Source organism: Lutra lutra, chromosome 1 (assembly GCF_902655055.1).
Source record: "Lutra lutra chromosome 1, mLutLut1.2, whole genome shotgun sequence".
Lineage (NCBI taxonomy): Eukaryota > Metazoa > Chordata > Mammalia > Carnivora > Mustelidae > Lutra > Lutra lutra.
This window is the reverse complement of record NC_062278.1, coordinates 109,478,983-109,493,626: the sequence shown is the minus strand read 5'-3', so window position 1 is coordinate 109,493,626 and position 14,644 is coordinate 109,478,983. Positions and strand designations below refer to the sequence as shown.

At 38.6% G+C, this 14,644-nt stretch overlaps 1 protein-coding gene across 5 annotated transcripts in view; it reads right to left on the bottom strand.

Moving 5' to 3' along the window:
• Positions 1–14,644, bottom strand: part of SENP2 (SUMO specific peptidase 2) — a 34,279-nt gene extending 19,635 nt beyond the window's left edge. Inside the window, exons 1-5 of one of the 5 annotated variants that reach the window (XM_047732157.1) lie at positions 14,354–14,644; positions 12,081–12,136; positions 6,730–6,863; positions 6,263–6,329; positions 4,097–4,187 (exon numbers count right to left, since the gene is read on the bottom strand). In XM_047732157.1, coding sequence (XP_047588113.1) covers positions 4,097–4,187; positions 6,263–6,329; positions 6,730–6,863; positions 12,081–12,136; positions 14,354–14,454 — 449 coding nt within the window. In that variant the 5' untranslated portion in view covers positions 14,455–14,644. Of the gene's footprint in view, positions 1–4,096; positions 4,188–6,262; positions 6,330–6,729; positions 6,867–12,080; positions 12,137–14,353 lie in introns of those variants that run through there. The other 4 variants (XM_047732147.1, XM_047732181.1, XM_047732166.1 and 1 more) reach the window with 4 other exon arrangements.

The window sequence follows — 14,644 nt, the reverse complement described above, 5'->3', positions numbered from 1 at the left end:
CGGTCACCAGGACTGCCACACGAAAGCCTCTGCCTTCTTCTTCGTGCCCAACTGTCCAACCATAATTCTGGATTTAGCTCTCCTCTAGTGCTACACTTTTCCTTTAGTCACCTGGCACCACTGGAATTAATTACTGGTGTCATTATTTAATGTGTACAACCCACACTAAACTTTAAATTCCATGAAAACAGAGATTACATCCTTTCACTATTGTATCCTAGTACAGAATCTAGGCCAAATGGCACTCAGTAATTATCTCCTGAATGCTACATTAATAACCATTAAAGAAATGGAAGCCATGAAGCCCCCACCTAGTCCTTGTTGCTGATGACAGAGCCTGCGTCTCCTGCACTTACCAATAATGTGTCAAACTGGTGTCTTACCCATCTTGATGTGATTTTTTATTTTTCTAAGATTTCATTTATTTGACAGAGACAGAGAGACAGCCAGAGAGGAACACAAGCAGGGGGAGTAGGAGAGGGAGAAGCAGGCCCCCCACAGAGCAGAGAGCCCGATGGGGGCTCGATCCCAGGACCCAGGGATCATGACCTGAGCTGAAGGTAGACACTTAACGACTGAGCCACCCAGGCACCCCGATGCAATGTTTTCAAAAGGTTAAACCACCAATGTAGTATTTTTACCAAAACAAACAAACAAAGCAAACAGAACTGCATAATCTTGAACAAGTAATGAGTAAACATCAGACAAAATTAGAGAACATTCTACGAAAGAAATACCTTCTACTCTTTAAAAATATCCATGCCATCAAAGATAAAGAAAGGCTAGGGAACTGTTCCAGATTAAAGGAGACCAAAAAGACATGAAAATTAAATGTACTACATGATCCTGCACTGAATCCTAGACCAGAAAAAAATCATCTCTATAATGGAAAAATTTAAATGAGATTACATAATAGTATTGTATCATGTTAAATTTTCTGATTTTGCTTTTCTATGATTATGTGAGTGAATGTCCTCACGTTTAAGAAATAAACACACTCAGGGGCGCCTGGGTGGCTCAGTGGGTTAAAGCCTCTGCATTCGGCTCAGGTCATGATCCCAGGGTCCTGGGATCCAGCCCCTCATCAGGTTCTTTGCTCAGCAGGGAGCCTGCTTCCCCCCCATGCCCGCACCCTCTGCCTACTTGTGATCTCTGTCAAATAAATAAATAAAATCTTTTTTAAAAATCTCTTATAAAAAAAAAGAAATAAACCCACTTATGCACTTATGATTAAAGGGACATGAGTCTAAGAGACTCAAATGTTTCAGAAAAAAATTCAGGTATATATGACAGAGCATGAAGCAAATATGGAAAATGATAACAACTGATGAATCTGGGTCATTGTACTCATTTGCAGAGTTTTAAATACATGAAGACAATACTGACATAACTAGATGGAGAAATAGACAAATCCATAATTATAGTATAAAATATCAACACTCCTCATTTATCAATCAGCAAAAAAATAGAAAATCAGTAAGACCTGTAAAACATCATCAGCCAACTTGACCTGTGTGGCAATTATAGAACATTCCACCACCACCAACAGAATACATATTCTCTTCAAGTGCACGCTGAACATTACCCAGACAGACCATATTCTAGGACATAAAACAGATATTAACACATTCTAAAGAACCGAAATATACTACAGCGTATCATCTAACTCTAATGGAATTAAACAAGAAATAACAAAATGATACTTGTTCATACTTTCTCTCTTAGCCCTACAATCAGCTATTTATCCAACTCCAAAGAGGCTGCTTTTCAGTTAATGTCTCATTCTTTTTTTTTTTTAAAGATTTTATTTATTTATTTGACAGATAGAGATCACAAGTAGACAGAGAGGCAGGCAGAGAGAGAGAGAGAGAGGGAAGCAGGCTCCCTGCTGAGCAGAGAGCCCGATGCGGGCCTCGATCCCAGGACCCTGAGATCATGACCTGAGCCGAAGGCAGCGGCTTAACCCACTGAGCACCCAGGCGCCCTTAATGTCTCATTCTTAAACAGGAATGGAGGGCCAAACTTAACCAGATATTTGAACAAAGACTCTAATACTGAAAGATAACTTCATCCCCATGTTCACCTAAGCATTATTTACCACAGCCAAGACATGGAAGCAAGCTAAGTGTCCATCGATAGATGAGTGGATAAAGAAAATACACATTGAAATGAAATGTTATTCAACCATAAAAAAGAAGGAAATCCTGCCATTTGGAAAAACACAGATGGACCCTGAGGGTATGCTGTTAAGTGAAATAAGACAAAGACAAATATGATTCACTTATATGTGGAATCAAAAACGCAAATAAAGCCAAACTCATAGGTACAAACCTCCAGTTATCAAATCAGTAAATCATGGGATGTAATGCACACCACGGTGACTACACTTAATACTCATGTTGTATATTTGAAAGTTACTGAAAGAGCCGATCTTTAAAGTTCTCATCACAAGAAAAAAATTTATAATTCTGTATGGTGATAGACATTAACTAAACTTATTATAGTAATCCTTTCAATAATATATGCAAACATCAAATCATTATGTCGAAATTAATATATTATAGCTCAACAACAACAACAACAACAACAACAAAAGACTCTAATATGAAAGAAAAGACCAAAATAAACCAAAGTGGGGAAAGGAATTCAGAGGAAACAAAGTAAGGAGATGAAGAAATTTTAAAATAAATTAACAGTTCTAGAGAGATAAGAAAAGATATGGCATCCATCTTTGCCTCTTTTTTTTTTTTTAAAGATTTTATTTATTTGACAGAGATCACAAGTAGGCAGAGAGGCAGGCAGAGAGAGAGGGAGGAAGCAGTCTCCCTGTTGAGCAGAGAGTCCGATGCGGAGCTCGATCACAGGACTCTGGGATCATGACCTGAGCCGAATGCAGAGGCTTTAACTCACTGAGCCACCCAGGTACCACCTTTTTTTTTTTTTTTTTAAAGTAATCTGCCCAACAGGGGTCTTGAACCCACAAACCCCGAGATCAAGAGTCACATGCTCCACCAACTGAATCATCCAGGCAGACCCTTTTTTGCCTCTTTTAATAAGAATAAGATTCTTAGAGCAAGGAAAAAAACCGTAAGAGGAAGGAGTAGGAGGACTCTTCTGACTTAAAAACTATGACATCAAAAAAAAAAGAAAAAAAGAAAAATCAGTAAAAGATTTCTTTTTTCGGGGAAAGGAGAGCAACAAAAGAGAATACATACTAAATTTAGATCAATCAGTTCAATATAGAGAAAAATTAGAAAAATAATATCCAAGCAATAGAAATTCTAGAATGTGAGAACACAGAAAGGAAAAGAAAATTACTACTAAAAGAAGAACAGTTCACAAAATTGATGTGTTCAGTATATGAAAATTCATCATGGTTTCTGCATTTTCCATATGCATATTGTACTTCAAAAATAAAGTTTAGGGAAAAAATAAAGTTTAGGGAAGTTGGGTGGGGGGGATGGGTAAAACAGGTGTTGCAGATGAAGAGTACATTTAGCATGATGAACAGTCAGTAATGTGTAGAATTGTTTAATCACTAGATTATATACCTGAAACTAATATAATACCATATGCTAACTAAACTGGAATTAAAATAAAAAACTTAATGAAAAAAACCAAAGCTTAGAGGTGCCTGGTGGCTCAGTCAGTTAAGTGTCCAACTCATGGTTTCGGTTCCGGTTGTGATCCCAGGGTCATGGAACTGAGCCCCGTGTGGGGCTCCACAATCAGCATGAAGTCTGCTGGAGATATTCTCCCTCACTCTCCCTCTCTGCCCCTTCCCACTGCTTGTGCGCTCTTTCTCTCTCTCAAATAAATAAAATTCTTGAAAAAAAAAAATAAAGTTTAGAAGTGAGCAAATCTTTTTTAAAAAAGTTTTCAAAATCACATGCTATAAGCATAGGCTGTTATGTAGAGAAAGTAACACACACCTCAATTCAAATCTCTCAATAGCTGTATGATATCTGGGAAGTCAATAACCTCAGACTACTTACTTAACAAGCTTACATAACAGAACAAAACTGGGAATGCCTAAGAGAGAACACCTAATAAGTGCTAAGTTTCCATTTACAAAAAGGCAGGATTTAACACTTACCCAAAGGAAGGCAGGACTCTGCGGGGCTGATCTCGGGTTACAGTCACTCTGATCTTTGGATAGTCACTTATTCCGTTAGGAGATTTATTACCTATTTTAAAAATGCATTTGTAATTATAAAACACACACACACACACACACACACACACACACACACACACACCAAACCTTTGAGCAGTCTGCATGAGAAAACCTGTGAACAGTCTACATTATAGAACTAAATATCTTATCCTTTCAAATGCCATTACCATACCGAGATCCAGCACAAAGTGTAAAAGTTGAAGAAAAAGCAACAGCACTTTGTTTCTCTTTGAACTCAGAGGGACAATAAAAATTCACAGGTAAGCTTTTATAGTGTCCCTCTCTGGGACCATCAAGAAGCATAAGGAACTCAATGATTACAAACTCCATGTAATCTACCCAAATTGAGTGAGTTGTTCAAATCATTTCTTTTTCCCAAGAAAACAGAAGTATTTTTAAACAAAAACCTGCTATATGTTACCACATTTCACCAGAAGCCTCAAGCACTTGTGAGATGGTTACTGGACTTTATAAAAGGGTAACCAAACTCTCATCAGTCACATTTACTGCCACAGCTACTGCACAGCCGAGGAGCCCCTGAGGACTCCAAAATGTAAAGAGATCTAAAACTGAAAGTTTTTTCGTGAAGTCTGTGGCAGCAGAACTTAAACTGACTTGAATTCCTTTGTGTGCAAAACCTGATTTGAACCAATGTTCAATTCTAATGGTACTTTTTTTAAACAATATTCAAAAAAGACAATATATTTAAAATATGAAAAATTCTAAATTCCCCAACACATCTTCAAGGATTTCAAGTAAGAGACTGTAGACCTCTTTATACAAGAAACCTGCCCCCAGAATACCTGTGCTTCCCTGACAAGGCTACACGAATGCACAGATAGACAGTGCTGATGCCTCAGTCACAAGACAAACATACCATCCCATCCATATGTCCATTTTAATAATAATGTTTAACATTTACATATTCAAACAATGTGAATAGATTATAAAATCTAATTTGTATTAACTTTTAAAATGAAATGAAAGACTCCAAAAAAGTATTATCTTTGTTCCAGGTCCTTTGGAACTAGATTCTCAGACTCAGGGGTATGCGTTTACTCCCCTTTGCTCTTCTCTGCCACCAGGAATACCTTACTTAAAAAGCTTGAGAAGGAAACTTACTACTGAAAGGTTTTTATCATTTCCTTAGTTTCTTCCACTTTGACTCCTGAACCCACAACTTTTCTAAGAGCTCTTATCCCTTTATCTCAAACTTTATAGGCTGTGTGACATAGATCTCAGCCATTATCAGGATTCTGGATTCTTCCTGTTTTTCCCCATGATAGAATTTTATACAGTTATGTACAATAACTGTTTTCTGGATTCTTCCTCTTTTTCCCCATGACAGAATTTTATAGTTATGTACAATAAACAATTCAATTTTGGGCTCCAAGAATGACATGGAGGTTCCTATTCCATAAAACTATGAGAACTGGAAACCTAAAGTTGCTCCCCAATCAGATGATGTCCTTCAAAGACAGGGTTTTATCATTATCTGTTTTTTTTTTTTTTTTTTCATTTCTTTTCAGTGTTTCAAAATTCACTGTTTATGCACCATACCCAGTGCTCCATGCGAAACATGCCCTCCTTAATACCCACCACCAGGCTCATCCAAGCCCCCCACTCCTCCAAAACCCTCAGTTTGTTTCTCAGAGTCCACAGTCTCTCATGGTTTGTCTCCCTCTCTGATTTCCCCCAACTCACTTCTCCTCTCCATCTCCCAATGTCCTCCGTGTTATGAAAGGTTTTATGTATTATTTTGTCCTTTTGTTATTCTTGATAACCTAACACATGCCTGACACTGAGTAAGCTCTCAGGAAATGTTTTTATTTGTTTTTTTTTAATGAATGAACTCTGAACCAAGTCATATTAAGGACATTCATAATACAAATAGAAAACACAAACAATAAATTCAATGACAATTCTAAAAGAAAACTATTCAATAATTTTTAGAAGGTAGACAGAATATGTGTGTGCTCTCATCCCAACCCAAATCAGTGTTTGTTTTCCTTTCATATTCTCAAAACTCAGAAAACAGAGGCAGAAAGAGGTATAGGAAAGTAGAAAGATTTTTGACCACCTCACCCAGTTTCAGCATGTTGTTCCAGGATCCAGAACCTGTCAGTTCACAAGATGAAGAGTTCGGAAATACCTTAAAATCAAATAGAATCACCTCTGTAGTATCTCAATTTTAGAATTTAATTAAGTTTTTAATATAAAAAAAATCACTCTATTGGTGATTCTTTCACTAGCTCACAGAAAAAACATTATCAGTAAGACCAAAAGTTTAATTGGTAAAGACTCACAAAATTATGTATAAAATAATAATTTCAGGTCTTTACATATACTTATACAAGAAAAGCAGATGTATTAGTAATTGGGCTCTTTACAAATATTTTTTCTTGGCCTTTATATCAAGGCCAATAAAGACATCAATATTTCTGGAAAGAAATGTCATTCCACTAAATTCCTAAAAAGAATATTTCTGAATTTTAACTTTAATGATTAAGTACAAAGATCAGTAACCCCAATGTAACACTATCCCCACTGACCTCTCCTGAAGGGGCCACATTCCGTGTTCCATTACAAGCAGAAGTTACCATGGGTTTTGTGGTCAGCTGGAATGGGAATCCAAATAAGCTGGCAGCATTGTAGAGACTGGTTTTGACTTGGTGAATGAAATAATCTAGACAATATAATATAGATTATACATATATAGAGAGTAATAAACTTCTAGCAAAAAAAATAAATTATATTTTAGAAAAGGCCTCTCTCAATCTCTATTAGAAGTCCAATTTTCAATCACTGAAATAAGAAGGTATCCATAAAAGTAATTTTTCTCCTATCTGAATAACTAGATTTCCAGTATTGTGATTCTGGGATTTGGGGGTTGTTTTGTTTTAGGTAGGCTCCACACCCAACGTGGAACTTGAACCTATGACCCTGAGATCAAGAGTCACATGCAGGGCAACTGGTTCGCTCCATGGGTTAAGCTTCCAACTCCTGATTTCAGCTCAGGTCATGATCTCAGGATTTTGAGATCAGGCCCTGCACTGAGCTCCATAGTGGTGGTGGAGGCCGCTTCAGATTCTCTCTCTTCCTCTGCCGCTCCCCCTCCCACCCTCTCTGGCACACTCTCTCCCTCCCTCTCAGGGTGGGGTGGAGGAAAGAGTCACATGCTCTACCAACAAAGCCCGTCAGGCGCCCCCATTTTTGTTTGTTTGTTTGTTTGCTTGCTTGCTTGCTTGGTTTTTTAAAGGCCCATCGTGGGGTCTGAACTCAGGAACCCAAGTTCAAGAGTTGCATGCCCTACCAACTGAGCCTGCCAGGAACCCTGTGATTTTTGTTTTTCAAATAAGGTATCCCTTCTGGATGCTACAAAAACATGAAATCAGGGACACGTGGGTGGCTCAGTTGGTTATGCCGCTGCCTTCGGCTCAGGTCATGATCCCAGCGTCCTGGGATCGAGTCCCACATCGGGCTCTCTTGTTCTCCTGCTTCTCCCTCTGCCTCTGCCTGCCACTCTGTCTGCCTGTGCTTGCTCTCTCTCTCTCTCTGACAAATGAATAAATAAAATCTTAAAAAAAAAAAAAAAACATGAAATCATCACTTTAGCGAATCACATACTGATTATTAAGAAATGCCCTAAAATGACAACTTGTAAGCAATGAGTTCTAGCAATGAGTTCTTCAGAATATATAAAATAAATAAACCAAAGAGACAGGGGCATAACCTGCAGCACGCAGACACTAAGTATGGCAGAATCTGACAGGAAGCACTATAATTTACTCACTCATTTGTCCTTACTTCCTAGGCAGGTAACAATGCACTCCTAAATAACTATTTACTAAGTGCCTATTATACACTGGCTACTCCAAGGTAGAATTAGTGAAGTATAAAATATGCAGCTATAAACATCTATGATGAAATAAGGCTATCCCTCTACTGAGAAGATATGTTAGAGATAGCCATGTTAAAAAATGGGCAGAAGACATAAACAGACACTTCTCCAAAGAAGACATACAAATGGCTAACAGACACATGAAAAAATGTTCATCATCATTAGCCATCAGGGAGATTCAAATCAAAACCACATTGAGATACCACCTTATACCAGTTAGAATGGCCAAAATCAACAAGACAGTAAACAACAAGTGTTGGAGAGGATGTGGAGACAGGGAAACACTCTTACACTGTTGGCAGGAATGCAAATTGGTGCAGCCACTTTGGAAAAGAGTGTGGAGATTCCTCAAAAAATTAAAAATAGAGCTACCCTATGACCCTGCAATTACACTACTGGGTATTTACCCCAAAGATACAGATGCAGTGAAAAGAAGGGCCATATGTACCCCAATGTTCATAGCAGCAATGGCCACAATCACCAAACTGTGGAAAGAGCCAAGATGCCCTTCAACAGAGGACTGGATAAGGAAGATGTGGTCCATATATACAATGGAGTATTATGCCTCCATCAGAAAGGACGAATACCCAACTTTTGTGTCAACATGGACGGGACTGGAAGAGATTATGCTGAGTGAAATAAGTCAAGCAGAGAGAGTCAATTATCATATGGTTTCACTTATTTGTGGAGCATAAGGAGTAACATGGAGGACATTAGGAGAAAGAAAGAAAAAGTGAATTGGGGGAAATTGGAGGGGGAGATGAACCATGAGAGACTGGGACTCTGAGAAACAAACTGAGGGCTTTAGAGGGGAGAGGGGTGGGGGATAGGTGAGCCTGGTGGTGGGTACTAAGGAGGGCATGTATTGCATGCAGCACTGAGTGTGGTGCATAAACAATGAATCTTGGAACACTGAAAACATAAAATTAAATTTAAAAAATTTTTAAAAATTAAAAATGAAAGGGACGCCTGAGTGGCTCAGTGGGTTAAGCCGCTGCCTTCGGCTCAGGTCATGATCCCAGGGTCCTGGGATCGAGTCCCGCATCGGGCTCCTTGCTTGGCAGGGAACCTGCTTCTCTCACTGCCTCTGCCTGCCACTCTGCCTGCTTGTGTGTACTCACTTGCTCTCTCTCTCCCTCTGGCAAATAAATAAAATCTTAAAAAAAAAAAAAAAGAAAAATGAAAATTTTAAAATTTTTAAAAAGAGAGAGAGAAAAGACGTGTTAGATCTGATGTACCCTTCCCTGCCACCAGAAATAAAAATTACAAAATAAGTAAGTAAATAAATAAGGTCAATAAGGTAAATAAGGGGGAGGGGTAGATTTCAGTGCTTGCCACACTTCCTCCTTTTATGACACTACCCCTTTCTCATTTCCTACGCTGCTGACTGGTTCTCTACAATTTCCTTTCTATTTCCCAATTAAGGGTTTTAAAGCACTAGTTTGAGAGAAAGAGACTATCATTTTATCCACATTGTGCTTTAGAGGAATAAAGAAGCCTGAAACTGAAATGGTGGCTTTAAAACAACAAGCACTCCAGAATGTATAATGATATAAAACAGAAATAGAAAAATAGGGGAATAACTTAATAGGGAGGATGTGACAGCTAAGTAAGCAGAATGCAATGTGAAGTAATCTGTAACCAGAGAATAGGTAAAAGTATCAAAGTTTGCAAATTACTTGTTTCTCATTTTAAGATTTAGAGAATTCCAGGTTATCCCTCTAGTAATGTTGAGGGTTATCACCTATATTGGGCTGTACTTTCTTAAGTGGAAGAATAAGAGCTTTAGAGATCGGTGCTTGACCCACAGATTGTTATCCAGACCCCAGGGGACATGTGGTATTCCTAATAACTAACAGACTTAAATAGTGGATGCTAAGAAGTATTATAATACTTTTTTCCTAAAATCTAGGTATTCCTTGAGAATTTGCCAAAAATATCTCAATAACTCAAAAAAGGAAGAGGAGGAGGAAGAAGGGGGGGAGGAGGTGAGAGAGGGAAGAAGAGTGAGGGGGAGGAAGAAGGTGGGAAGGAAGACAGGCTGGCCTGCTTCATCTGTAAAATGGGGATAAGACCACCTTACTTTCCTCACAACAGACTAAGTTAGTGCTCTTAAAATTCCTTTCATCTCTAAGAACGTGAGTCTGCGATTCTAAGGTCTTCCTTTTCCTTCTACGCTCCTTTTGTTTCTTCCTCTCAAAAGCAAACAAGAGAGTTGTATTGCCCAACATAGCTGCCAGTGGCCACAAGTAGTCACCTAAGTTTATATTTAATTAAAATTAAATCTAAGTCCTCAGTCACACTGGCCCCATTTCAAGTGTTCAAGAGGCATCATCACGGAGAAGTCTATCAAATGCACTCCTGTAGACCTTTACAAACTCTGCTACCTGCTGCTTGTTCCTTGCCTTAGGTTCCTTTCTATAGTATCCATTCAGAAAACTATAATATATATAATACATATAATACATATTTCATGGAAATCATGGAGGGACGGGTCTTTAACATGGAAGGAAGTCCATGAAATAGATGATCACCATAATTATTTCAGGAACCTTCTGTAATACCACCTTCAAAGTTCTTTTTGTTTTTCTTGTTTTGTTTTGATTGAAGGACAGCCGACACAAAATGCTACATGAGTTTCAGATGTAACCACCGATGACCTGCTATTATTTATTTACATTTTTGTTCAAAATTGACTCCTATTTTTTGCTAAGTAAATGTATTTGAAAGGTAACTTTGTATCACTACTATAAATGTAAAGAAATGAAACAACAATGTAAGTTTTAGGTGGCCTGTTAACAGAAGGGAGAGTCACAGGTAGTAGATGAGTATCAAAAACATACTAGCATTAAATCAAGATTTTTCTACTTGAAATAATCAGAAAATTAAAAACAAATGAAAAGGATACAACATAATTCACATGCTATTTAATGCTATGAAATGTTGTATCCCCTAAAATCACTTCCTGAACTAGTATCTACCCTGTGCTTTGGGAAATACTGTCCTAATGAATTTAGTATAAATCTGGCATTCAAAATCCTCTTAATTTAATACCCTTCTCTCTCACCAACTTTTCCCGAGTTCTATTCACTGTTTCCTGAATTGCACAACTCTCCCATACTGTTCCTTCTGCCTGGAATGCTTTCCCTTCCTATTGCTCTGTTGATATCTCACCCATACTTTAAGATCCATCTCACATACTTGCTCTTTCACCAAATATTTACTGAGACTTTTTATCAGCTGAAAATTAGACAGTATTTTGTTACTGTCTTTCTTATTTCATTTATCATATCCTTACTGACATTAGTAATTATTTATATGCTTGTCTTACACCCTCGATGATACAATCATATACCTATACAACTCTTAAGGTCCCTAAAAATAGAGACCCTGTCTTACTCATTTTTCTTTTTCCTGCAGAACCTAACACATTGCTTAGCAGTAAGACATGCTCAATAACTACTCATCAAATTTAAATGAAATCTTAACAGACATGTTTACTCCTAACTACCAAATCTGGAGGTAGATCGAAATTTACATTCATTTTTGAAACAAAGTAAATACTATTATAGCACTCCATTGTGCCTTTTTCCTTTAATCTAGGTTTGATCTCTTCTATTAAGCCACGTCTAGCCTTCTGGATACAGAGAAATAAACAATTTGGGCAACACATTAGATTCATTCACTCAGCTATGTGAACTAGATGACTCATTTTGAAGGAGATTTTTACCATGTTTTGTCCTCAAAAATAAAAAGTACCTTTTTCTTTATAGGAAGACTGAAAATTTTAAAATACATGTTCAAATACAGCCTTATTTATCTGGGCAGATAATCAAGTCCCTGATAACAGTGGTTACCTCTGGAAAAGATAACTGAGTAGAAAAGGAACAGGAAAGAGACTTACTTTTCACTGTACATACTTTTTACCTCTTGAATTTTGCCTCACACATATACTTTTCCTACTTAAAAATTTTTAATTTTAAAAATTATCATATTCAATACCTAATCTTGGTCTTTTGGCTGGTATTTCATCAGGGTCCACTGTAGAAAACAAAGTGCTGAAAAGAGAGAGAGAAGAAAAAAATTATATAAAATCTCTCTATATTTACATATACATACATCCATTTTTATAAGTAAACCTAGGATGCATACAACATATCTCCTCCATTCACTTTGTCAAAAAAAATGAGATTCAACTGATGCTTAAAAAGAAAACACTCTTCTATAGTAGGCCTTTACCATTTGAAGACTTAACACTATTGTTTAAACTATTTGAAAAGGCACTCAAAACTCCCTGTCAAATAATAATCTGTAATCTGGCTAAAGTATAAACCTGAAACTGGCCAGAAACCACTTGGCTTAGTAAATGAACATAGGTAAAAGCCTAGGACTAGTATTTCCTTTTCCTCTCTAGAAATGATTTTATCTTTTTAAAAGATCTTATTTATTTATTTGACAGAGAGAGAGACAGTGAGAAAAGGAACACAAACAGGGGGAGTGGGAGAAGGAGAAGCAGGCTTCCCACTGAGCAGGAAGCCTGATGTGGGGCTCGATCCCAGGACCCTAGGATCATGACCCGAGCCAAAGGCAGATGCTTAACGACTGAGCCACCCAGGCTGCCCTCCAGAAATGATTTTAAAAGAACAAATAATTTCCTTTTGAAAGAAGACATCTCCTCATCTCTCCCCGAAAGGAAAGCCATCTTCTACTTTACTAGAAGTAGACAATACAAGAAGCCTTAAAATTTAATTCTTAGAGAAGTTGTTCTATTTAACTGCACTTCTATCATGGAAACGATATTACAGTGGTAATAAAAAACTGGGGTATTTGGGAAAGTTTTGGACCTATACCTCAAGAATGTTAAAGGCTTAGGATATACTATTAATCATCTTTTAAAAGATGATTATAATTGATCAGTTTTACCAAAAAAATGAACAGAATAAATCCTAGGAGAATACCATTCAGTTCACAACTTTAAGCATCCCTAAGAGCTCCTGGCTTTGTTTCGACTGAAAAATGGCTTACATTGTAAAGAACCGTTTAGATTAAGGATATGTGGTGAAGAACAGGTTTTGATCTCCAAATCATTGTTCCATATTTGAAAGTAGGGATTCAGAGCGAAAAGAAAGGACAAGGGAGAGGGAATTAACATTCTCTCATTCAATAAATACGCAACAAATGCCTATCATGCACCAGCCTCAGCGCAAGGCCTATGGTGTAGAATAAACAAACACTATCCTTATATATATTAAACATCACTTTTGGCACTTTACAACATGTTCTCAAATGATCCTCACAACAACTTCACAAAAAGACAGAAAATAGGATGAAACCTTGGGCTCTCTAGAACACATGATGGAATTCAGCCAACAGCCAATTTCATCAATGACCTGTATTCTCAGACTCATGTACTAAATCATCTTGTTCTCTCAAGCTCCAAGAAACCACCCTTCAACAATCTTGAGGCTTAATTAAAAAAAAAAAAAAAAAAAAAAAAAAACACGACATGAACATTTGATCACTAAAAGTTGATGGTGGGGTGTGCAGAATTGATATGGTATTTTATTCTCCAGATTAATTCTCCAGCAAGGTGGTATGAAATGAGACAAACCAACTTTTAGGTTTCCCAAAATTTTAACTGAATTTTAGAGTACAATTTTTAAAGGAATGAGACACCTAATTTTTCTCCGTCATACACGAACTCTAAAGCACGGTACCACCCTCCCTCCCTCCCTCCCCCGCGAAACACACACACACACAGTTTGACAGCTGTTTCAGAACAAAACAGCTGCTGTTTCTTGGTGCTAAGAGAACAATTCTTGCAGTCAAAACGGCTTTGGGCAAGCTATGAATCTCACTTCCCTTAGCTGCATTTATTGCCTACAGATGACGCTTGGGAGTGTGCTTAGTAAACAGTGAGCCACAACACAGACAGTATTCCTTCAGTTTTTAGTTTTCAACCTAAGAGTAGCAAGATACGATACAGCCCCATTTGACATCAAGCAGCCTGGACTCTGACAAGAACATCAAAGATCCTAACCATCGCTGGCCACTCCAGAGACAACTAGCTCGCTCCATCATCCGGAGCGCATCCGCACAGCGTGGAGGGAGCGACTACGTCACCAGGACACCCGCCACTCGCACCTCCACAGCCTTGGCCCCGCCAGCTGTTTTGGCCGAGCAGGGCCTGCCTGGCTGGAGCAGCGCTCTCCCGGCCGAGCCCCGTGTGGGGGAGGGGGTACAGCCAGGCTGGCGCTCGGCCCCGTCTCTCTCACCTGTTCGAGCGCCGCCTCTTCAGGAGGGCCCGGGTTGGGGGCACCGGCCGGTCACAGAAACGGAAAATGGTGCCGAGAATCCTAACCAGCCATTTGTACATACCAGGCCCAAGCAGCAGCGGCGGCCGACACACCCCGAGAAGCAAACCCCAGAGCTGTCGCCGCCGCTGCCGCCTTCGCCGCCTCGGCCACCACCGCCTAGGCTCAGTCGCCGACTTGTGACGCGATCGGAGGGCCCACAGATAAAACGTCCAGAGGGCTATAAGAGCCCCCCCGCCAACCCCGCCACCA